The sequence below is a fragment of the Oratosquilla oratoria genome, chromosome 27 (genome assembly GCF_046742065.1).
Source record: "Oratosquilla oratoria isolate Oo_2021 chromosome 27, ASM4674206v1, whole genome shotgun sequence".
Taxonomy (NCBI): Eukaryota; Metazoa; Arthropoda; class Malacostraca; order Stomatopoda; family Squillidae; genus Oratosquilla; species Oratosquilla oratoria.
Window position 1 is genome coordinate 17112953 of NC_134803.1, and position 26161 is coordinate 17139113.

At 42.9% G+C, this 26161-nt stretch overlaps 2 protein-coding genes across 12 annotated transcripts in view; both read right to left on the minus strand.

Moving 5' to 3' along the window:
• Vps13 (vacuolar protein sorting 13C) overlaps nucleotides 1-26161 on the minus strand; it is a 1483510-nt gene that overhangs the window by 1290145 nt on the left and 167204 nt on the right. The window lies entirely within an intron of this gene.
• LOC143040104 (uncharacterized) lies at nucleotides 11257-19078 on the minus strand. The gene is made up of 3 exons (XM_076210795.1): nucleotides 18787-19078; nucleotides 17689-18497; nucleotides 11257-11418 (listed from the first exon to the last, which is right to left on the minus strand). Exons 2-3 carry the CDS (start codon nucleotides 18079-18081, stop codon nucleotides 11257-11259), a joined length of 555 nt encoding a protein of 184 aa, XP_076066910.1. The 5' UTR covers nucleotides 18082-18497; nucleotides 18787-19078.

Here is a 26161-nt window from a genome sequence, read left to right on the forward strand (position 1 = left end):
CTCTAATTCTTCTGAAATCATGTGAATAATGTAGTGGACTTGAAATATCAGCATAATGTCTTCCAAAAGCCTCTGCTACTTCTCTTGTATCTGATTTAAAAGAGTCATTTATCTTCAGAATGGGTAAAGGAGATGGAGTAAACTTTCCTTGTAATTTTCGAATCCTATTCCATACTAAGGTAGGGGAAGAGTCATATTTCAATTTGCTAATATATCTAATGAAGGATTCCCTCCTTGCTTTCTTGAAGATTTTCTTCTGCTTTGCTCGAGCTCTTCTGTACGTTATCTTATTGACTAAACAAGGATATCTCCGATATCTCTTATAGCAAGTTCTTGTAATCTTTCTGCTTAAAGCACATTCATCGTTCCACCAGGGGACTACTGGGCGTTGAGGTTTACCAGCTGTCCTAGGAATGGAAGAGAAAGCACCAGAAAGTATCATGTCTACCAGGTAGTCATATGCATCAGAGTTACTACCAAAATCACTAGTCTTATAATTAATCTCTGTGGATCTCCTAAATAATTCCCAATTAGCCTCTCCTGTCTTCCATTTAGGTAAGCAAGAGGAGGGAGTGTTCTTTAAATATTTGATATGGATAGGCCAGTGGTCGCTACCATGTAGATCTTCATCTATTGACCAACTGTAGTCTAATCTTAAGGATGATGAACAAATAGTTAGGTCTATAGCAGAACTTGAGTTGTGACAGACATCAAACCTAGTTTTGGAACAGTCATTCATCAAAATGACATCATTATTATCAATAAATTCTTCAATTATATTGCCCCAGGGGTCACACCTTGATTCACCCCATAGAGGATGTTTGGCATTAAAGTCACCCATTAGAATAAAAGGCTCAGGGAGCTGGTCAACCAAAGATTGTAGGTCATTTAACTTAAACTGACGGGGGTGGTTATATATGTCTACGAGTCGATCTTCCAGTTCAGGTTCCAAATACAAAGAACATAAAGTGATCCATTTAGTGGTAAAGATTTGTACTGCACAAGCCTGCAACACCTAATGTAGACTTCTGTGGTTTACAGATTTCTTTACAATGTTACCAGTACCTCCATGGGCACGGCCCCCAATCATAGGAGGAGATCTGTAAAATTTATAATTAAGTCCAACATTAGGGGATAAATTGCCAAGCATAGTTTCTTGGAGACAAATAACAGACACATCATGTTCTTTAAAGAGAATCCAAACCTGCTCTCGATGAGAATTAAAACCTTGAATATTCCATTGAATTATGGACATTATACTGTTTTCTTTTTCTTTTTTGGGTCTACTGGTCTGGCAAGAGAAGTCTTGGAGAGAGAGGGTCTACAAGATGGGTTCTTTTCTAATTTCTTTGCTTTCGCGGGTGGCATCCTCCTCTCTGACAATGGTCCGACCGACGATGTAGAGTCTGGGTTATTAGTTTCTTTCTTAGATTGGGGAAGAAGATGGAGATGGGGGTGGACTGCGGAGTCTATAACTGCGCACGGCTTCAGACTCCATAGCTTTGCTTCTGTGCGCCTCAACTGAGTGAGGCACATCAGTCCATGATCCCTTTATTGGGGAGCCCCCCCAAGTTTGGAAGTTTGACTGATTGAGAGGAGGCTTTATTAGAGGAACCCTGTGGGGTTTCAGCAATGAGAACTTTAGGTGCCCCTCTAGATGGGGCAGGAGACATTCCCTCAACTGGGGATGGGAGAACCTCTGCAGAGGAGGGTTCAGGAGTACTACAATTTCCTAGTTGTGGAGCAAAACGATTAGGTCTAGTAGTGACTCTTTCACGTTGAGGCTTGGGTTTTGAGGCGTTTGAGGCATTTTGAGGCGTTTGAGGCATTTGGTTGATCCTCATTGCTTCTGTGCACCTCTACCGAGTGAGGCACACTAGTCAGCAATCCCTCTACTGGTTTGATTGATTGATTAATTAGAGTGGGCAAAAGCCCGGCACAGGGTCGTTAGACCATTCGTGCCATGGGATAAAAGAGATAACGAGGTTAAAATACTAAATTCTAAAAATTAAAACAACTACAACGTTATTGTCTGACTAATTATGAAATAATCTACGAAATATATACAAAGCCTAGACATTAAGTAGCGAACTATAATAGAAGTAAGATTACCAATACATAGGTAAGACACAGTTAAGATTAAATATAATAGAATAAATTAACGTCTTTTAAAAATCCTACAAGGGGTTGTATCATGGGTGTAGCACCAAGCATCTAACGGAGGTCAGGAGGGAGGCCCCACTTCCGCTGCCAAGGCTCGTAGTATCTGCACTCGAGCAGGAAATGACGAACGGAAAAGGGGGAGCCACACCTCTCGCAAGAAGGGGGAATCCAGGGAAGAGAGAATAAAAAATCGTGGGTTATCTTTGTATGTCCAACACGTAAACGGTTTAAAAGTTTCGGATAGAAACGGTTGTGGTGGGAAAGGAGTGGCCAGCGATCTGCAGAACATTTTATGCTCCGTAGCTTTTGGTTCGTTCTAATATTGTCCCAGGTGGTGTCAAACTTTCTACGCACGCGGGAGGAGATGGTAATGCGGATGTCGGAAAAGGGAGAGTCCCCGCATGATGGTAAGGGACGGGCCGCCGCAGATTTGGCCGCTCTGTCCGCCTTCTCATTGCCAATGATACCAACGTGTCCAGGGGACCAGCAGAATCGGACAGTTTTTTCCTTGGCTGCTGTTCTCGTTAGCCACTCTTGGATCTCAGATATCACGGGGTGGGACGGAATAAAATTGGTAAGTGCTAAAATTGATGATTGAGAGTCGCTATAAATGGTAAAATCATTAAAATCTGAATTAAGAATAAAGTGCTTCAAAGCGAGTAAAATTGCGTAAAGTTCAGCCGTAAAGACAGATGAGGTGAAGGGTAATTTTGCCGTGAAAGTTTGAGACGCTGTTACGGCTGCGCAGCCCACACCAGCGGGAGATTTTGACCCGTCAGTATAGACCGCGATGCAATCGGCATGTGATTCTTTATGCTCCTCAAACGAGGCAGCAACGATGTAGGGCAGGTGTCCACTTTTTGATTGTTCCATGGGGCAGAACTCGGGAATGGACTTGCACCAAGGTGGGGTATCAAAGTTTCTGGATTCGGACACCTTAAGGGGGCAGTCGCTTCCCTCCTCAAGTAGACGGAGCGCGCGTATGTGTGCTGGGACTGAAGCCGATCTTTTGGTGTTGTACGTATCCCTGAGTCTCACGTTATTAACCACGTCAAAAGATGGTATCTTTCTGAACGATTTGCACTTGAAGTAAAAGGAGAGTAAAAGTTGCTCCCTTCGGTTAGAGAGCGGCAAATCGCCAGAGAGGACGTAGAGGGATTCGACAGGAGAGGTACGGTAGGCACCAGTACACAATCGCAAAGCCTGGTGGTGTACTGTATCGAGGGAGCGGAGGGACGTCGCACTTGCCGAGGAATAGATCTGGCACGCGTAATCCAGCCGTGATCTTATGAGGGCGTGGTATAATCTGAGGAGCGAAGGCTGGTCCGCTCCCCAGTCGCGTCCAGAAACCGTCTTTAAGATGTTGAGGGCGGAGGGGGAAGATTGTCTAAGATTGAGTATGTGGTTGTTCCACGTAAGGTTTTGGTCAAAAATGATCCCAAGAAACTTAGTCGACTGCTCATAGGGTATTGGAATGCCTCCCAGAATAATATGTGGAGGAACTTTCTGGCGCGGTCGTTGTTGAGCCTTGCAAAAGTGCATCGCCACCGTCTTCGATGAGGAGAATCGGCAGCCTCTGCGAGAGGCCCAGAAAGTAGCAGCATTTACACCGCTCTGAGTGTGTGTGATTGCTGTGAAAAGGTTTATGGAGGAGAAGTACAAAAGGAAGTCATCAGTGAAGAGTGAGCACTGGAGTGAAGTGTCTGCCTCAGCAACCGCCTGGACTATTCCATTGATGCTGACCAAGAACAAGGTGGGGCTGATGACGCTGCCTTGGGGGACACCTTGCTCCTGGGGTTTGGGCGACGAATATGCTCCACCGATCTTCACTCTCAGAGTCCTATCTGACATGAAAGCTCGAAGGAAGGAAAACATCCTACCCCTTACTCCCATCTCGAGGAGGTTCATCAAGATACCCCCTCTCCAAGTCGTGTCGTACGCCTTCTCCAGGTCGAAGAAGACGGCGATGGTATTCATGTTGCACACTAGGGCGTCCTGCACGTGTGTCGAAAAACGGAGTAGAGGATCTAAAGTGGAGCGGTGTCGGCGAAAGCCGAATTGGTAAGGGGTGAGGTAGTCTCTACTCTCCAGGTAGTGGGTAAGTCGAAGGTTGACCATCCTCTCAAATATCTTGCATAATACACTCGTCAGGGCGATCGGCCGGTAACTAGTAGGGATCTGGTGATCCTTGCCTGGCTTGGCTATGGGGATGATCGTAGACAATCGCCAAGATAATGGTAAGAGACCAGAGTACCAAATCCTGTTATATATCGCTAGAAGGGTTGTGAGAGTCTCCGAAGGAAGGTGTTTAATCATGTCCACACTAATCGTGTCGTCGCCTGGGCTAGTATTCGGCGTCTGGTCGATGGCATGCTTGAGTTCGCGGAGGGAGAAGGGCAGATTGTAAGTTTCAGTGTCGGTAGGAGCGTGGTCATCAGAATTCGTCACGTGATCCGGTAGCTGGAGTTCTCGATGTAGGGCAGTAGAGCTGGAAATACGGGAGAAGTGTGTGGCGAGTTCCTCGGCCACCTCGCACGGGTCTGAGATAACGGTGTTATTCATAAGGAGGGACGGTTGAGGAGATGGTATGTACCTGCCGGAAAGTTTTTTCACTCGGTTCCAAACTGACGCCGAAGGCGTCGACGTTTTAATGATCGATACATAGTTCTGCCATGATAGGCGCTTCGCCTCCTTCATATACTTTCGTTTGGTCGCAACCGCTTTCTGGTATACCATCTTATTGGTCTCCGTCGGAAGGCGACGGAAACGCCGGTAGCAGGAACGAGCGGTGTCACGAAGCTTCCGGCAGGTGTTGTCCCACCAGGGAACAGGTGGTCTGCCAATCGGTGGGCGGCTAACCGGTATAGAACCGCCGGCGGCGTTAAGAACAATTGAGACGAATTGATTATAAGCTTGAATCGGGTCATCCACTCGCAAGTCACTTAGTTCGGAGCACAGCTCCCCAAAGAGTGGCCAATTTGCCGCTTTCAACTTCCACCTTTGGGGCTGGGAGATGGGGGGAGGAGAAATACGAGAGACTACTATCGGGTAGTGGTCGCTGCCGTGTAAATCCGCACACACCCTCCAGGAGAAGTCCACGAGGACCGCTGAAGTGCAGATTCCGAGGTCCAGGACAGAAGTAGTGTTGAGGAAGATGTTATGATAAGTCGGGTTTTCATCGTTAATGAGGAAGACCTCGTTCTCATCTAAAAGTTTTTCAATGGCGCGGCCCTTCTCGTTACGGGAAGAGCTATGCCACAAAGGACTGTGTGCGTTCAGATCACCAAGAATGATAAATGGGGGTGGGAGTGCATCGACAAGTTCTTGAATGTCGAAAGCATTAACGCTAGAGCTTGGTGGCAGGTATAGGGAGCAGATCGTGTAGCTCTTGCTAAGGATGGCCCGTACAGCGGTCGACTGGAGAGTTGTGCGCAAAGGGATGGTAGAATGTTGAACGCTTGCGTGGACGACTATTGCAGCACCGCCCCTGCTTGGAGAACCGGCTGCAGGAACGGTACCGTAGAACCTGTAGTTCATACCTAGATTATAGTGACTGGAGGGAAGCATAGTTTCTTGAAGACAGACAACTCCGGGGTTGTGTTCACGGAGGAGGTACTTCAATTCCTCCCCGTTCGCACGAAGACCTCGGATGTTCCATTGAAGGAGTGTCGTGGGTGGTAAGAATTTGAAGAATTAATTAGAGTGCCGCCCCCCGATGGGGGACGGCTTAAGTTGGCCATCATGGGGTTTACGAGATTCGCGTCCCATAGGAGCTTTTTGAGGTAAGGTCTTGGCTCTCTGGTCTCTTTCTTTCGGTCTTTGTTCTGGTGATTTAGAAGATGGATCGGGATTAAGAGGCGGTTGTTTCCTCGACGGATCTGGCGTGGTTTTGATAGGGTGAGGCTGTGTAAACTTTTTATTGGATTTGGGGGACACTGAGGGAGGAGGCTGAAGGGAGGTGTTGGAGGGCGTGGTCTTGGATGGGCGGTCGTTCGAGTCGCCGTCGGGCAGGGGTCGTTTCTGGGGAAGCTTCTTGCCGGAAAGGGCAGGGGGATGTTTAGGTAACTGCGGGAATGATGGAAGGTCCAAGAGCGAAGTTGTGGAGTTGCTTGGGCTCTTCATCATAACGTCTTCGGTATCAGGAATCTCCCCATCCTGCACAGACGACGGGGTGGAAATGGATGTCATCTAGGGGAAGTCACTCATTGATGAAGAGTTTGCGCTAGATTGCGCCAATGGAGGCTGAGAGCACGATTGTCCCGAAGAGGGGGGCTTTTTCTCAAAGGATGGTGTGGGCGATCTATAGACCTTAGTTGAAGATTTTGATGACTTGCTAGGCTTAGAGTTGTTCTGGGGCAATTGTGACTTACTGGCTTCAGGGCGCTTCTTCGGTGATCTATCAGAAGACATTACGGGTCGAGAAGAAGGATTAACTGGATCCAGAGTGCCAAGATTGGATGTATTTGTCAGATGTGGAGGGGGAGAATCAAGTATGAGATTACAGTCGGTGACGCGAGATATGACACGTTGGGAGGTCGACTGGCGTGAAGATTGAGAGGATTGTGCGGGGACGGTCGCGGCGGATGATGTGGTATCCGGATGTGATGATGAGGGAAGGGGCGACGGGTTAGCCTTTACTGAAGCCTTCGTTGCCGATGCGTAAGATGTGGGGCGCCATAGGGCTTTCTTTGCCGCTACTGAGAGGGGCGGCTGAAAATTAGGTCGGAGGGAGGGGATAGCAAGCGGAAGAGAAGAATGGAAAAGGAAGTCTAAGAGGAAGCCCCGTGCGGGGAAACAAGAGCCCCGCCCAGGGATCGGCATTAGTCGCCTCTTACGACGCGCAGCCGACGTGGCGGGGGCTATATTCTATACTATACCCCCTAGCCCCAGGGGGTCATTATCAGAAGAAGCTGGGGTTGCAGGGAGTTGGTCCGGTTCCGAGTTCGAGCCAGGGTCGTTATTATTTGTGGGTTTGTCTTGACCGCAATAAGGGTGACCTTACTGGGGGCGGTTCCCCAGTCAGGTGGAAACGAGGCAAGCTATTTTTAGGGCACCTTTTCTAGCCCCCTCCCCATGTGGGGTGAGCAGAGTGGATCCTGAACAGGGCTGCTCAGTCATGTGGGTAGCTACCGAACTGTGTTGTTGCCTCAATCCCAACACAAGAGCGACTTTTCTTGCCCACATCGCCTATGTGTAGTTCGTGACTAGAGGCTTCCAGAGATCACCTTCTCCTGCCCCCGTTGTCACTAGCCATCGCCACAGGGCTTTCTTTATAGTGATTATGAATGAGGGGTTGATGTGGTGAATGTCTGTGAAGCCGCTACTGAGAGGGGCGGCTGAAAATTAGGTCGGAGGGAGGGAACAGCAAGCGGAAGAGAAGAGAGGAGTGGAAAAGGAAGTTTAAGAGGAAGCCCTGTGCGGGGAAACAAGAGCCCCGCCCGGGGATCGGCATTAGTCGCCTCTTACAACATGCAGCCGACGTGGCGGGGGCTATATTCTATACCACCCCCTAGCCCCAGGGGGCTCGGGGGGGTCGGTGGTATTTGGTCCATGAGGCTATTAATGGCCACTGCAAATAGCGTAACACTTAACACGCTACCATGGGGGACCCCCTCTTCCTGCAGATAAGATGATGAAAATACAGATCCAACTCGGACTTTTAGTCGTCGGTTTGATAAGAAGTTCTGTACAAATGCAAACATGTGGCCTCCAATGCCCCATGATGCTAGCTGTTTCAAGATGCCACCCCACCAGGTTGTGTCATAGGCCTTCTCTAAATCAAAGAACACACCAATGGTTTGATGTCTTCTAGCTAAGGCATTTTGGATTTCTCTTGAGAGTATTAGCAAAGGGTCAAGTGTGCTGCGATTCTTCCGGAATCCAAACTGCCTGTTTGACAGTAACTCTCTGGATTCTAGATACCAGACAAGTCTGTTATTAACCATTCTCTCAAAGAGTTTACAAAGACAGCTAGTGAGGGCAATAGGTCTATAGCTTCCTGGAAGTTCTGGGTTTTTCCCTGGCTTATGACAGGGGATTAGTATAGACAGATCCCAGGTATCAGGTGAAGTGTGTGTGGTACATAGACCGTTATATACCATAAGCAGGAACAGCTGTGAACACTGGGGAAGGTTGGCAATCATCTCATATCTGATGTCATCATCGCCAGGGGAAGTGAGGGCTGAGCTTGATAAAGCATGTTTCATTTCATCGAAGGTGAAAGGTAGATTAAAGGACTCTGTATTGTTTGAAGGCAGAGGGAGAACTGTTGCCAAGTCATGATGTATTTGAAATTCAGGAGCATAATTAGCTGCACTTGAAACACTAGCGAAGTGGGCACCCAAGATGTCAGCAACCCTCTTCGGGTCACAAACTTGAGTACCGTTAGATTCTAAAACAGGCAAGGCAGTCGGTACAAATTTACCTTGTAATTTACGGATTTTATTCCAAATCTGACTCATAGGGGTAGCGATGGTTAATTCCGAAACATATTTCTTCCAGGATTCACGCTTCACTTCTTTAAATATTTTCTTTTGTCTCACATGGGCTCTAGAATAAGCAAATCGGTTTGCCTCACACGGTGACCTGAGCAATCTACGAAGGCATGTCCTGGTTATTTTCCTAGCAACCTCACACTGTTTATTCCACCAAGGGACTACAGGGCGCCTGGGTAGGCCAGCAGTTTTGGGGATGGTTTGTTGCGCAGAATCTATGATGGTCTGTGAAAGGTGGGCATAAGCAGCGACAGGGGATAAAAAGTTGGTGTGCAATTCATTGATAGCTGATGATTTAGAGAACTCTTTCCAATCAGCCTCCTTGATATTCCATTTTGGCAGGCAGGGTGATGGGATATTTTTAACATATTGAAGTAGTATTGGCCAGTGGTCACTGCCATGCAGGTCTCTATCAACAACCCAATTGTACTCCAACCGGAGGGATGCTGTGCTTATAGTTAAGTCGATGGTTGAGCTGGTGTTATGAAAAATATCATATCGAGTGGGAGAGCCATCGTTCAGCAGCACTAAATCATTATTGGCATCAAGTAGCTGCTCAATGATGTAACCCCATCTATTACAGTGTACGTCACCCCATAAGGTGTGTTTGGCATTGAAGTCACCCATTAACATAAATGGTGGAGGGAGCTGGTTCACTAAGTCTTGGATATCTGAGACATCCAGCTGTCTATTTCGCCTAAGGCCGTCAAAAAGGTGGTCTTCAAGTTTAGGGTCTAAATAAAGGGAGCACAAAGTGATCTTTCTCTTGAGCTGAACCTGTACAGCACAGGCTTGAGGGTCTGTATTGAGCTGGATTGTAGAAAATCTAATAGACTTGTGAATTATGAAAGCAGTGCCACCCTGTGCCCTCTCATCAATAATAGGGGGTGATCTATGAAAGTTATAATTGAGTCCAGGATTATAACTTGTATCTCCTAGTTTTGTTTCTTGAAGGCACAAAATCATGGTGTTGTAGTCTCTAAACAGTGTTTGGATGTGTTCAGAGCTACTGTTGAGACCTCGGCAGTTCCATTGTATGAGGGACATTTTTATTTAGGGAGCTTTCCACTTCTGACTTTATGAGACTTTTTCTTTTCTGCCTGATCAGTGTTTTGTCTAGAGATAGTAGGCCTGCCAGCAATTCCGGCTGGAGGCTTTCCACCTCTAGATCTCTCATCCTTTGAATTCCCCTGAGAGGTGTTAATACGGCCAGGATTGTGGCTCTCAATCTTGATCTTCTTTGATGCATTTGGTGTCGATGTACTAGCTTTTGGAGGACCAGTAGCATCCGATGAAAGCACTTTATATTTGTTTGAGGTAGGGATGCTCAGGGTAGGAGAGGGAGGAGTAGGGGATGTTCCTCCCCTTTCCTTACCACGTGTTGGGATCTCTCCGCCGTAACCCCCTTTGCTGGCCGCGCATCATCTTGCGAATGTACATTCGCTAGTGAGGGAGTGTCCTCTGAGCCTCAATAATGGGCACAGATGATGCCTGAGTTAACTCCTGAGAAGGAGGGGTGGGGGAGCTGGGAGGTGCTACCTCAGCAATGGTCGAAGCCTGTTTCAGGCGGGTATCTGTTACCTCAGGGGTTCTACCGTGTGAAGCGGTAGGCTGAGTCGCCTTAGAGACAGTAGCTTGTTTCTTTGTAACCTGGGCATATGTTCTAGTTTGGCCTAGAAGCTTCTTTGCGTATCGGATACTGATATGCTCTGCTTTGGATTTTTGAAGTGCTGCTTCTTCATCCTTATAGGACTGACAAGTCCTGTCACGGGCCTGGTGATCCTGGCCGCAATTCACACACTTGAGTGGTGATGTGCATTCACCATGAATGGAGTAGGAGCATATAGCACACAGTTGCTCTCCACTGCAAGCAGTCGACGTATGGCCAAATTTAAAACACTTGAAACATTGTAATGGCTTTCGCTTAAAAGGGCGCACAGCAATCCTTTCATTTTCAATTATGATATGCATAGGGAGGTCAGGGCTAGTAAAGGTTAGTACAATCATTTTGGTGCCCCGTAGTTTCCGGATATGGATGATGTCATCAGGGCACATGTCCAGAATCTCTTCCTCTTCAAAATCATATAGGTCTTTGTTATATATGACACCTCTACCATAGCTGAAGTCTATGTGTGGCTTAATTTCCTTCAGCATCTCACCACTTTCAGCTTTTAAGTGACTCAGCATATAAGACTGAGTTTTGGACTTTGCATGTATTAGAACTTTATTCTTTCCAAATCTGGTGATATCACCACTACAAATTCCACCAACTTTCCTCTGCAGATATTTACACAACTTATAGTAATTATAGTTTTCTTCCCAGGCAGTGGCTACCAACCACATTGGAGGACTCAGTAGTCTCTCCTTGTGGGAAGTGTTTAAGCCATTTTCCTTCTCAGAAGGAGCATACAAAGAAGGTACATAAACATCTAGGGCATTAGGGGCACTGGCACATGAAGCCCCAGTGACGCCTGCTCCACAAACCTTCAAATTTGGAATATCGCTACTAGCTTTCAGAGCAGCATTGTGGCTAGTATATGACAGCCAGGCTTCCCAAGAATTTCCAGGTTCAGCATAACACATATGGATCGTTTACCAGTTACACTCCAGTCTGTGAGTCTTGGTCTGACAGCTCCGGTATGGTGTGTGCAGCATGATTGAATCTGCCACGGAGGAAAACTTTCCCCGCTGCCATAGCCCATACCTTCATCACTATGCACAAGCCCCTCCAGGACAGCAACCTGCTCACAGACTGGAGGGGCTGATATAAAAGTCATTTATCTTGAGAATGGGCAAAGGAGATGGAGTAAACTTTCCTTGTAATTTTTGAATCCTATTCCATAAGAAGTTGGGGGAAGAATCATATTTCAATTCGCTAGTATATCTAATGAAGGATTCCCTCCTTGCTTTCTTGAAGATTTTCTTCTGCTTTGCTTGAGCTCTTCTGTACGTTATCTTATTGACTAAACAAGGATATCTCAAATATCTCTTATACCAAGTTCTTGTAATCTTTCTGCTTAAAGCACATTCATCATTCCACCAGGGGACTACTGGGCGTTGAGGTTTACCAGCTGTTCTAGGAATGGATGAGAAAGCACCAGAAAGTATGATGCCTACCAGATAATCATATGCATCAGAGTTACTAGAAAAATCACTAGTCTTATAATTAATCTCTGTGGATCTCCTAAATAATTCCCAATTAGCCTCTCCTGTCTTCCATTTAGGTAAGCAAGAGGAGGGAGTGTTCTTTAAATATTTGATATGGATAGGCCAGTGGTCACTACCATGTAGATCTTCATCTATTGACCAAATAGTTAGGTCTACAGCAGAACTTGAGTTGTGAAAGACATCAAACCTAGTTTTGGAACAGTCATTCATCAAAATGACATCGTTATCAATAAATTCTTCAATTATATTGCCCCAGGGGTCACACCTTGATTCACCCCATAGAGGATGCTTGGCGTTAAAGTCACTCATTAAAATAAAAGACTCAGGGAGCTGGTCGACCAAAGATTGTAGGTCATTTAACTCAAACTGACGGGGGTGGTTATATATGTCTACGAGTCGATCTTCCAGTTCAGGTTCCAAATACAAAGAACAAAGTGATCCATTTAGTGGTAAAGATTTGTACTGCACATGGCTGCAACACCAAATATAGGTGGACACTTCTGTGGTTTACAGATTTCTTAACAATGATACCAGTACCTCCATGGGCACGGCCCCCAATCATAGGAGATCTGTAAAATCTATAATTAAGTCCAATATTAGGGGATAAATCGCCAAGCATAGTTTCTTGGAGACAAATAGCAGACACATCATGTTCTTTAAAGAGAATCCGAACCTGCTCTCGATGAGAATTAAAACCTTGAATATTCCATTGAATTACAGACATTATACCGTTTTCTTTTTCTTTTTTTTTGGGTCTACTGGTCTGAGAAGAGAAGTCTGGGAGAGAGAGGTCTACAAGATGGGTTCTTTTCTAATTTCTTTGCTTTCGCGGGTGGCATCCTCCTCTCTGACAATGGTCTGACAGACGCTGTAGAGTGTGGGTTATTAGTTCCTTTCTTAGATTGCATATCACGATTTGGGGAAGAAGATGGAGATGAGGGTGGACTGTGGAGTCTTTTACTGCGCACAGCTTCAGACTCCATAGCTTTGCTTCTGTGCACCTCAACCGAGTGAGGCACATCAGTCAGTGATCCTTTCATTGGGGAGCCCCCAAGTTTGGAAGGTTGATTGATTGAGAGGAGGCTTTATTGAAGGAACCCTGTGCGGTTTCACCAATGGGGACTTTAGGTGCCCCTCCAGATGGGGCAGGAGACATTCCCTCAACTAGGGATGAGAGAACCTCTGCAGAGGAGGGTTGAGGAGTACTAGAATTTCCAAGTTGTGGAGAAGAACGATTAGGTCTAGTAGTGACTCTTCCACGCTGAGGCTTGGGTTCAGCATTAACAGAAGAATTTGTATTAGTATTTGTTTTTCTATTAGATTCTAGAGTTAGTTGATCCTCATTGCTTCTGTGCACCTCTACTGAGTGAGGTACACTAGTCAGCAATCCCTTTACTGGGGAGTCCCCCAGGTCTGGAAGAGAGATTGCCTGAAAGGAGGCTTCATTAGAAGAAGCCTGTGATGTTTCAACAAAAGAAACCTTAGGTGCCCCTCCAGATGGGGCAGGGGACACCCCTTCAACAAGGGGTGAGGAAACCTCCGCACAGGAGGGTTCAGAAGTATTAGAAATTCCAAGTTGAGAAGAAGAAAGATGATTAGATTTGATAGTAACACTTTTACACTGAGGTTTGGGTTCAGTGTTAACAGAAGAATTCATATTGGCATTTTTATTTCTATTGGGTTGTTGTTGTTGTCGTTCCCTAGACTGTCTGTCCGAGCAGTCCCGTCTCCCCAAGGAATGCCATAGCCGAAACTGGGTTTTCCCACAAATCCTTTATAGAGTGTATGTTGTGTTGTTTGCGTGCATGATTGTGTATAATGCAGTCTTCCATTATGTGTTGTATGGTATGGGGTGAAGTGTTACATCCTGGGCAGCTGTTCACAACGCGGTCATCCAGCCTCTTCTGGTAGCTTAGAAGTGCTGGGTGGTGACCGCACCGCAGTCTGGCCAAGTGGACTCTGTCCTTTTGTGGGAGAGAGGATTCAGAAGGGTGGATATCAGGGGGTCTGGCATGCAGCAGTGTGTTGTCTTTCAGTGTGTTAATGGAGCGGTGAGTGATATGATTATGAATATGTTTCTGGAGGCTGGTATTTGGTGGTTGTGGAGGAAGAGAAGAGAGTATCTGTGCGTGATAAAGGTCTTTGGGTGTTATTTTAATGTTTCTTGGTGTGTGTGGGTGTTCTGCTATGTAGTGTAGCAGGTGTAATGTGTTTGTGGTGGCTGCGGCAAGTGTTTGTGTGCCTCTCATGTTGAGGTGGTCCTTGACTTTGAGGACTTTTGTTTCATGGTGTAAATGGTCTGTAGGTGTTGTATTTGTGCAGCCTGTAATTGTTTTTAGGGCTTTGTTTTGTATGATTTGAAGGGTGTTGTGGTGTGTCTCACTGAGATTAGGAGCCCATGCAGGACTCGCATAATTCAACACTGAGCGTATGCATTGTTTGTATATTGTTATATTAGTTTCTTTGTTTTGTCCAAATGTTGTTCCAGTGATTGACTTAAGTGCGTTAAGTCTGGGTGTGCATTTGTTTTTTTATGTTTGTGATGTGTTTGAAAGACATGGATGTATCGTATGTTACACCAAGAATTTTCGGTGTGTTTGTGTGTGGTATTAGAGTGTTGTTGATGTAGAGATGAGGTATGTATGTGTGTTCTTTTGTCCAGTTGGTGAGAAGTGTTGCTGTAGATTTGGTTGGAGCTATTTTGAGTCTGTTTGTGATGAACCATGTGTTGAGTGTGTCAAGGTATGGCTGGATTATTTCTGCAGCTTTGTCTGTGTTATGATGTGTGCATGTGATTGTTATGTCGTCTGCGTAGGAAGAGATTTGTATTTCTGAGGTGTCTGGCGTGGGTAAGTCATGCATGTATAGATTAAATAGTGTGGGGGATAGAACCGAGCCCTGTGGTACTCCGTTCTTAATGTTTCTGATGTGCGATGATTGGCCATTATATGACACGTAAGCATTCCTACCTGCCAGATAATTGGCCAGCCATCTTTTGGTGTTATTGTGCATGTCTGTGTTATATACTTTATTTGTTAGGTTGTGGCGGGGGATAGCATCAAAAGCTTTACTAATGTCTAATGTTATAAGAAGTGTTCTTTGGTGGGGCCTATCTGAATTGATGCCATCTAAAATTCTTTGTGTGAGGTTTGTCAGAAGAGTGTTTGTGGAGTGTAGTGGCCTAAAACCGTGTTGTGAGTCAGCAAGGGGAATATGTGGTGTGACAAGTTTAAGTATTAGGCGTTCAATGACTTTAGAGGGGGTGCAGAGAAGTGTGATTGGACGGTGCAATGTTGGGATTGTTGGGTCTTTGTTTGGTTTTGGAATGGTGATTATTTTACCATGCTTCCAGATGTCGGGTATAGTGTTGCGTGAATAGCTGTAGTTTGCAATGTTTGTGAGTGCGTGTATACCTTGTGGTCCAATGTGTTTTAGGTGGATGTTGCTTATGTTATCAGGGCCACAGGCAGATGAGTGCTTGAGACTATGTATTATGAGTTTTGTCTGACTGTCTATGAAGGGTATATAGTCTGAGTCTGTGGGAAAGTCTTTCTTACGTCGAATGGTGCGTCGGTCGTGAGGGTGAGAAGTGAGATGGCTTGTCTGTGCAAAATGACGTATGAGTGCGTTTGCTTGTTGTCTGTTTGAGGGTAGATTATCTGTTGTTGTGATTATTGCTGCGTGAGAGCGTGTAGTGTTACTGTTGGATAGTGTAATGCTGTTGAGTGTTTTGTACAATTTGCTGGTGTTTGTTTTGTGATCAAGTGTATTGATAAAGTTTTGCCAATTTTGTGTTTTTTGTTCATGTATTTTATTGGCAATCACAGTGTTTAGTGTTTGTATTTGGTCTGCTACGTTTTGAGGGATAGGTGTGGGGGTACCGTGTTTAAGTGTGTCACGTTGTCTGATGAGGCTTTGGATTTCTGGTGTGAAGTTGGGGTTGGGTGATTTTCTGTTGCCTCTAGGGATGTATCTCTTGTCTGCATTTTGTATGATTGTATTAAAAGTGTGCACAGCATTGTTTATGTTTGTGATTGGTGTACTGTTAAGTGTTTCAAAATGTTGTTCTGTCTCTTCAGTAAAAGCTTCCCAGTTAGCTCTCTTGTAATTGGTGTAAGTGTGTCTGTGGCCAACTGGGGTGCATCTTGTTTTGGTGGTGATGATGATTGGAAGGTGGTCAGAGCCAAGGGTTCCAACCACTCTCCATGATGTTGTTGGGGTTAGGCAGGGGGAGCAAAAGGTGATATCAGGAGAGGAGGGAGTGTAGAGGGCTTGGTATGGGATATGTGTATGATTATGTGTGTGGTTCATGATAGTCAATGAGTCAAACTGAGTCTGTATATCAAGCCCTCTGTCTGTGTCAGGGTTGTCGACATACCAGGCAGACGACTTGGCGTTGAAGTCTCCACCCATGATCAGGTTGGGGATTGAGGCTAGTTGGCTAAAATTAGGCCTGAAGGTGTCTGGAACTGTGGGGGATGATTGGGGGGGAATGTACATGTACTATTGTCAGTGTTGATTTGTTGCCTGTGCGGATTCAAATGGATTGGATTTCTGTTGTGTTATCTGTGGTAGGGAGGAGAATTTTGGTTGTGGCACTTGTGTCCACAAAACAGATGGAGTGGTGGATCAGGGTGATGAGTCCACCGCCATAGCCGTCAGTCCGGTCTTGTCTATTGGGTTCTACAGTTGGCTGATCCACTTTACTATTTGTTTTAACAACATCACTGTATCTTTTGGAATTAGTCTTTTAGCATGTCCTACACTTATATGTTCTGCATGAGCTTTTAGTAGTATTTCCTATTCCTTCTTATAAATTACACAGTTCTTATCTCTGGCATCATGCTCTTCTTTACAATTTATACAAACTGTTGGGCAGGAACAATCCCCATGTTCAGGCTAAGCACATATCAAACATAGTTTGTCCCTTGCACATCTGCGGGAAGGATGGCCAAAACCATAGCAGTTTAAGCACTGAAGGGGACGGGGCTTAAACTGCTTCACATAAACAATCTCTTTTTCTATCTCTCCATAATGAGGTAGATCTTCACCACAAAAACTTAGGATAATCATAGAAGAACGAGGGATTTTAACAACCTTCCAAACATTAGTTGGGCACATTTCTAGAATTTCCTCTTCCTCAAAGTCATAAAGATCTCTATTAAAAATTACCCCTTTGGCATAACTAAAGGTATAGTGGGGTTTAATTTTCTTAACCCATTCAACTCCGATGACAATATTCTTGTCATTTGGTCAAATAAAACAAAAAATCATAAAACACCAAAATGTTTGATCAAACACCAGAAAAATATGACGTCAGTCCTCGCTTCGCTGCGAGCGAAGCGAGGATTGACGTAATATTTTTCTGGTGTTTGATCAAACATTTTGGTGCTTTATGATTTTTTGTTTTATTTGACCAAATGACAAGACATCTTGTCATCGGAGTTGAATGGGTTAATGTCCAATTTCTGTCTCAAGTTAAGCACCATGGCAGCTTGTTCAAAAGATTTTACATGAATTAAGAAGGAATTTCTTCCAAATCGTGATACCTGCGAGTTAGTCAAATTACCAGAGCCAAGGTGACTCTTCAAGAATCTTCTAAACTCGAACATGTTAGCACGTTTCTTTGCAAGAGTGATAATAAGCCACTTAGCTGGATTGGGAGGCCTCTGCACACTTTCCTTCCTTTCCTCTACCAGGTTTTCTGGATGAAAGATATCCAGGTTAGGTGGCACTCTAGCAACAAGTTGGGCCGAAGATTCATTTTCTTTGCAATTATTATAATCCAAGCAGGCAGCAGCTGCATCCTGATTAGAAAGAAATGATATTCAGACTAGCCAAGCTTTAAAGTTGTTGGTTTAACCCTGATCTCTTTAATTGGCCCAAATTTACAGAACTTTTCATGTAAGTCTATATAACTCTTATCAAGAGAGACATATTTTAAATGTAAGACTCTATGACTATTAGGGGCAATGTTTGAGCTATTTATTGGTTTCTGAGTATCTAAAGATGTTTTCGTTACTTCAGAATCCATTCCGATTGTAAGTTTCTGGGCTACAGAATTATCTGTCAATGAAGTTTTAGTATTGTTACCGAAGTCCTTTTTCAAGCCAGAGTCATCAACTGGGGGTTTTACTTTTGCCGAGTCAATATCATCAACATTAGGATTGGCAATATTAGGAGAGGGATCGGGGGGTTTAGGAGGAGGATCAGGTAGTGGTGGAGGTTTAGAATGTACAGTTTGAACAGTCGCCATGATCGTGTATATTTATGAGGACACACTATATATTAAGAAAGATCAATACATAGAAGATACTGCAGTTGCCTGATGCCGCAAGCAATAAAAGAAAAGTCTCTGCAGAGTCGGGAAGTTCCAGAAACGTCTATTTACACATGCAGGGCCTCGGAGGTGAGTTAGAGACTTTGTCAACCCGGGGATTGTCCTCTTTTGTTTTGTCCCATTTAGGATGGGTCCGGCGTAGTCACTCTGCATGTGCACTGGATAGGGAGAAAGGAAGTCGGCAGCCTAGTACCTACCTCGCAAACATGCATTCCCCAGTCAGTGAGCTTTCGGCCCTCGCAGGGAGTAGTGACCTCACGGTATACATCCCCACTTGACTGGGTTCAGACATGTAGCTTGGGAGGCACCAAGATACCAGAACCTTCCTTAACCTCTTCACTCCGGGGCACATCGCATGTCTGGCAGCATTAGCTGCCCGACGTGTGATGTTGCCTCATAATAATTGCATTATAAAAAATAAAGTCAGTGCTCAATCGTTCGTTCCCTTTCACCCGTGTATTTTGATAACCATAGAAAATTGATGAAGCCAGTTTAGAGAGAATGGAAATTATGTAGGTACGACTACAATAAATATAATCAAGATGCTGACGTCGGCATCATCGAGTACCCACTTGCTCCTCATGCCACCTACGTAGGCGTCACAGTATGGAAGTGGTTAACAAGTATTAGAGAAAGATGGTGAAAAAGGAGAGTAGGGTAGCAAATATGAAGGATAGGGATAGGGGAATTCACAAAAGAAAAGGGTGAGGAACGCCCGATCTATTCACTACCCCAAAAACCTCATCCTAGAACAACTGTCATAGGGTGAGGGCGGCAAATCCTATGAGCACTCCAGTCCATGGTCAAAGACAAGCTAGGGTCGTCAACAAAAATCTTTTGGCTCAGTTTTCGTCTGGTAGCTTAGAGCTGACCTCTCCAGTATGGTTGCACCTGGCTGGCACAGCTCAGCCAATCCCTGCTACACGCAAGCCCCCTACTACATCAAAGTACTGAGCCTCTGGGGGTGCAATGGCCTTTGAGCCCTCCTATATATCTAAGAAAATAGTTTGGACAATTGTTTGCATTGTATTAGTGTGGGATAGTTTGTCACTGGCTGAATGCAGCAGGATAAAGGGAGCAGTTTCCAGTTGCCAGCCCTCCCTATATTTATCTAGTTGTACCTAGTTGTATTTTACGGGACTAGAACTATGCTCGTTTTGACCTGTTTTGTATCTCTCCATATCCAGTTTGCTTTTGAATTCGTGTATAGTTCTGGCATTAACTGTTTCACTGTTCAATTTGTTCCAGACATCAATCACTCTGTGTGGGAAACTGTTCTTTTTCAGATCTCTTCTGTAACTGTCTTTCTTTAGTTTCTTTGCATGTCCTCTTGTTTCTCTTTGGTCCCATTTTAAAGATCATCTCTATCAAGAACTTCTATTCCTTTCATAATTCTAACGTTCTCAGTTGTAATTTCTCCAATCTTTGTTTGTTTGTCAAATTTGATAGTGTAGGTGCCATCTTAGTCGCCGCTCTTTGGATTTTAATTTCTTTGTGTTTTTCTTTGTGCTAGGTGCCCACACTGATATAGCATATTCTAGTTTTGGTCTTATCAATGTAACAATTAATTTCTTAACCATCTCTTCATCCATGTAGTTGAATACCACCTTCATTGATCTTAACAAATTGTAAGTCTCTCCAAATATCTTGTTTACCTGTTTGTCAGGTGTCAAGTCACTTGAGATGATTATTCATAGGTCCCTCTCTGAGTTAACTTTCTTTACTTCTTTGTCTCCAATCATATATTTTCCCGAAACTCTATTTTTGCCTTTTCCGAACTCTATTATGCTACATTTCTTGATGTTGAAATTCATTTCGTATTTGACTCCATTCCCATACTTTACGTAGGTCATCTTGTAACAATCTGCAATCTTCTTCTGTTTTCACTCTCTTGAGCAATTTAACATCGTCAGCAAAGAAATTCATGTAACAATTCACTCCTTTGACCATATCATTTATGTATATGGCAAACATTAAGGGAGCAAAAACAGAGCCCTGAGGGACGCCACTTTTTACTTCTTCCCATATGGGAATGGATGCTAAGAGGAGACTATATGAAGGAGTGATTGTGCCAACAGCACTGTATGGGGCAGAAACATGGAACATAAGAGAGGAAGTCGCTTGATCGATTTTCTTGGTGACAATTACTGTACTTAATTCAGAATATAAAAGAGCCCACAAGATATGGAAACTTACTCGATCTATTGATCACTAGCCACAAAAGCATGGTAACTGATGTAGAAGTCGGTGAATCTGTTGCAAATAGCGATCACAACTTAAGTTAGATTCAAACTCCTAAAAAAATTTAGAATAGATACTTGTGTTTCTACAATACCCGATTTCAGTAAAGCTCAGTTCATAGGACTACATCAGGAGCTTCAGCTTACAGATTGAGAGGCAAAATTAAATGAAAGACCTGTAGATCAGATGTGGGAAATATTTCAAAATATGCTCACTAAGATTATTCAAACTTACATTCCTTTTAAGGACAGATGTCCCCCAAATCAGGCTCAGCCAAAGTGGCTCGACAAAGAAACTGAAAAAAGTATTGCTAAAAAGAGACATGTTTATAATAAATATAAAAGCTCGGGTGCATCTAATGACTATGAACATTATGTATCAATACAGAGAGATTTAAAAAAGACAATAAGCAAAAGAAAATGACAATACGAAATGAACATCGCTGATAAATCCAAAGAGAATCCCAAAGAACTCTATAGTTACATTAGAGATAAAAAGGTTGTTAGGAATCACATTGGTCCACTATTAACTGCTGACGGTCAACTTGAATATTCAAATGGAGGAATGTGTAATATCTTAAACAATTATTTTAGCTCGGTATTCGTAAACGAAACACCTCAAAGTGAATTCCAAACTGAAACCTGTGAAAAGTCTAGGGTAAACTTACTACGGTAAATATAACAAAAGTTAATAAAACACCAGGGCCTGATGGTTGGCATCCAAGAATCTTAAAGGAAATGAAAAATGAGATTGTTGTTCCATTAGAAATTATTTTCAAGAAATCCATCATATCCAGAGATGTCCCAAGAAGCTAGATAACGTTACTCCCATATTCAAAAAAGGTGACAAAAAGAAGCTAAATAACTATAGGCCTATAAGTTTGACTTCAATTGTAGGAAGAATAATGGAAACTATCATCAGAGATGCTATCGAACATCATTTAGAAAGTAACCGTTTGATAAATGATAGCCAGCATGGTTTCAGATGGAAATGTTCTTGCGTGACTAACTTACTCGAATTCTACAACACAGTTATCTTGAATTATGACAAAAGAAACAATACAGATTTAATATATTTAGACTTTGCAAAAGCTTTTGATACCGTCCCACACGAAAGACTACTTACTAAATTAGCTTTACACGGAATAAGTGGTAGCCTATTAGGTTGGACTAGTAATTGGTTGAATGGTCAAAAACAGAGAGTTGTTTTAAATGGAAAAACTTCTAGATGGAAAAATGTTACAAGTGGAGTTCCTCAGGGTTCCGTTCTTGGGTCACTTCTATTCGTAGTATATATAAATGATATAGACCATGGACTAAAATCTACTCTTTCCAAATTTGCTGATACAAAACTGTGCGGAATGGCAAATGATCACTTAAACCAATTAGATATTCAAGAAGATTTAGATAAATTACAGCATTGGTCTGAAAAGTGGCTAATGAAATTTAACACAACTAAATGCAAGGTAATGCACATAGGTAAAAATAACAGTAAGTACGATTACAAGTTATTTGGAAATTCGTTAACAAGAGAGGATAGTGAAAAAGATCTTGGCGTAATTATCAGTAACGACCTCAAATCATCCAAGCAGTGTATTTCAGCCCCTGAGAAAGCAAATATGATTCTAGGACTGATTGCACAATCTTTTTATTTCAAAAGTCCATCACTCATTAACAAGCTATATAAATCATTAGTTCGTCCACATTTGGAATATGCTGTTTCCATATGGTCACCGAATCTCATTAAAGACATTGACAGACTGGAAAAGGTACAACGGCGAGCCACAAAAATGATTCCAAATATCAAAAATAAATCATACGAAAATCGACTCAAACATATGAATTTGTTTTCCCTAAAAAAGCGTAGACTCAGAGGTCACTTGATACAGGTCTTTAACCCTTAACAGGTAAAGTGGGGTCAGACAGACCCCATACTTTTTTGTTTTTTAATTTTAATATACTAATGTATTACATACAGATATTTACTCCCATATACCTTCTTGATCAGTGGAGTAGTTTAATGGGGTGATAGGGTCATTCCTGAATCTTGCTCTACATAAGCTTTATAGAGCTTTTGAGCCCATCTGACCCCACTTTACCTGAGGTGTGAGTACCGTGGGGTCAGTCAGACCCCACTTTACCTGAGGTGTGAGTAGCGTGGGGTTTGTCAGACCCCACTTTACCTGAGGTTTGTTCATGTCATATAAATGTTTTATCATTTATACTTATGGGTAAATGATAATTTCTTCTTTTTTATCAACAGAAAAACATACATCCGAGTTTGATTTAATTCATTTAATTTATTTAATTTATTTGTTTAATTTATTTAATTTATTTATTTAATTTATTTAATTTATTTATTTATTTTATTCCATTTTCCCTCTTTTGATTACATCAATTTTTATCACAATGTTTAATTTCTGTTCTGGTAATGTGAGTTTCTTTTCATATCATGGTCACACTATACTCATATTATCATAAAGCATGACATATTGCCACATTTTATTTGATTGATTTATCCTTCCCTCTTTTGTTCAAATTTAATTTGTATCACATATGAATGCTTAATATTTTCTGTTCTGTTAATATGTTTCTTCTCACAACAAGATCACACTATTCTCGTATCATCATAAAATGTGACATCTCGCCACATTTTAGGGCACCTCAGTCACTCTATTCCCACACATCCAGCTGTAATTTATTTCATCCTTCCCCTCTTTTAGTTCAAATTTAATTTGTATCACATATTTTGTATTACATATAAATGTTTGATATTTTCTGTTCTGTTGATAATATGTTTCTTCTCACACTATTCTCATATCATCATAAGATGTGACATCTCGCCACATTTTAGGACACCTCAGCCACTCTATTCCCACACATGCATCTGGTTCTCATCTATCCCCCTTGTACAAGATCTTTTGAAAAATTATGGGCTCACATATGTAGGCACACTGAGGGACAAGAAGCCACAAGTACCAGACAAGACAGTCATCAGAAAAGGGTGCACGGCTTTCCTCTTTGACACAACCATGGCACTTGTGTCACATTTACCTGACAAGAAGAAGAAAAAATTTGTGCAGCTGATCTCCTCAATGCACCAACAACCTGTTATGGATGACTTTGGGAAGCCAGGAATCATCTTGTATTATAACAACACAAAAGGAGGGGTTGACGCGTTTGATCAAATGTGTGCCCGATATACGTGCAGCCGAAAAACCAAACGGTGGCCTTTGTGCATAATGTACGGACTGGTCAACGCCGCCGGTGTCAACTCCTATATCACCTGCAATGAAATGAGGAAACGTGATGGACAGGCGGAACTTTCATCACGCCGGAAGTATCTGATTGAGCTGGCAGAAGAGATGATACGGCCATGGGCAGAGGAGAGGATGAACTTCAAGGGGATGCACAAAAGTACTTTGATGACCATCAGAACGGTCTTTGGCTTGAACATGCCCCATCAGCAAGCGGATACCTCTTCTATGAGAAAGCGATGTGCCTTGTGTGACCGGAAGTCTGACAGGAAGACCAAGACCTACTGTCTACACTGCAAAAGACCAGTGTGTCAGGACCATTCAACCCCCATCTGCGATGACTGCAATTAGATTCTTCAGTATCACAAATTCCACTTTCAGTATATCCAATAGAATATGTTCTTCATTATCATTAGCATTATGTATGGATTGCTCGACTCATGTCCTCTCAAGAAAACTCAAAACCCTCTGAGACCACGAACTTCGTCAACGAAGGATGGGGTTTTGCTGAGTCAAGGTAGGAGTGCTTAGAGCCATAAAAACTTATAAATGATAAACTTAGATACCATTAAAAACTTATAGATTGTTTGCTGGACCTAGTATCAACCTTCCCTGAAAATTTCATTAAAACCAGTCCATAATTTTTGCGTAAAATTGGTCAAAGTCAAAATAATCACCTCGTTTTTTTTTCTTCAGATTTCATGGTTTATGAAACACATTTATTATTCATTTGTTGTAGCTCTGCTTTTCCTTAAAGATAGTTATGACATTGGTCTCTACAAAATGATGATGACCAACCGCTTCATGTTTCATGCTTTCAGTCAAGCACCCTCTGAAGTCAACAATATCTTATTTTTCATCATTTTTTTGTAATTTTCATTAAAATATATGTCTAACAATTATAGTCACTTTTAAGCATGTAAATGGAAGAATATATGTTGAAGTACATATGTTTTGATTTCTATGTCAATAAATGCAGTAGAAGTATTTTATTTTTATTTTTTGTGTTTGGGGTCTGTCAGACCCCGCTTTACCTGAATCGTTTGTCAAAAAGACCTTTACCTGTTAAGGGTTAAGATTCTAAAGGGAATTGACAACATCAAAAGTGACAAAATTTTCATATTGAATGAGAGTCGGACAAGAAACAATGGTCTTAAGCTGTCCGGAAATAGATTAAATTTGGAAGTAGGTAGAAACAACTTTGCCAACCGTGTAGTTAATGAATGGAATAAACTTCCTGCACAGGTAGTGCAATGTAGTTCAGTTCGAAGCTTTAAGAATCATTTAGATAAACACCTAAGCAAGATGCTGTAATGATTATAATCTATTTTATATTATTTGTTTTTGTTTTTTATAATTTGTCTGTTTGATTTTTTATTATTAGTTATATGTCAATTTATTATTTACTATTTACCTGTTTGTTTATTATTTAACTATAACTATGCATTTATGTATTTTATTTGTTATTTACATTATTATAGTTTTTATTTATTATTTTATTATGATTTTTTTTTCGCATCCGACCTAGATATGGACCAAAAGGTCTCCTGTCGGCATGCTCCGCCTTTGTAATCCTTTGTAAGAGAGAAGGAGTTTGAATGTGTTTGAGATGAGGTGTCTGAGAAGTATGATGGGGGTTACTAGGCTGGATAGAGTGAGAAATGAGGCGAGGAGAAAAGGGGTGGAAAGGGGGTTGGGAGATAGGGTTGATGAAAGAGTATTAGGATGGTTTGGACATATGGAAAGAATGTGTGAAGAAAGACTAGTAAAAGAGGTATGGAAGGCAGATGTGGAGGGGGTGAACATGAAGGGACGTCCTAGGATGAGGTGGATGGATGGGGTGAAGGGGGCTTTGGGGAAGAGGGGAATGTCTGTTGAGGAAGGATGGGAGAGGACAGAAGACAGGGGTGAATGGAAAATGGTTGTATATGGATGATGTTGTGATGCATGAGGTGGAATGGGCAGGGGGATGGGGGGTGAGGTAGTATGTGTGAGCAAATTTTGACGCAGCCCGAAGGGATTTCTCCCCGTCTTCTCCTTTATGCATAGGGGGACGGAGAGGGGGGGGTCGCCGATTTAATGAAGCGGCCTTGCTGTGGATGTGCTGTGTCTTGCGACACTGCTTCTGACCCAGGGCAGTGGACAAGGTGCAGGGATGACCCGTCATCCAGGAGGTGCTAAGTTGAGAGGGAGGGTGGAGGGGTGTGGTGTGTATTCAGGGATGGAATGGGTGGGAATGATTTTATGCATTTTCCTTTTTGGCTACCTCCCTTGTAAGGGGGAAAAAGCATTGGTATATGTATGTACCACTCTCATCTTTCATTTAGAAAGTCCTTCATCCATTCCAACAGCCAGCCTTGAATTCCTCCTATTTTTTCAATTTTGTTTATTAATTTTTTGTGTGGTTCATTGTCAAAAGCCTTTTGCAGATCCAGGAAGGTGCAGTCCGCCCAACCATCTCTTTCTTGTATTATTTCAATCAGTCTCGAGTAAAAGCAT

Coding starts and splice junctions, on each gene's coding strand:
- LOC143040104 (XM_076210795.1), bottom strand. CDS start 18,081: ATGGCGACTGTTCAAACTGTACATTCTAAACCTCCACCACTACCTGAT. Junction 11,419..17,688: donor GGCCAATTAAAGAGATCAGG/GTTAAACCAACA, acceptor CTTTTATATCAG/CCCCTCCAGTCTGTGAGCAG.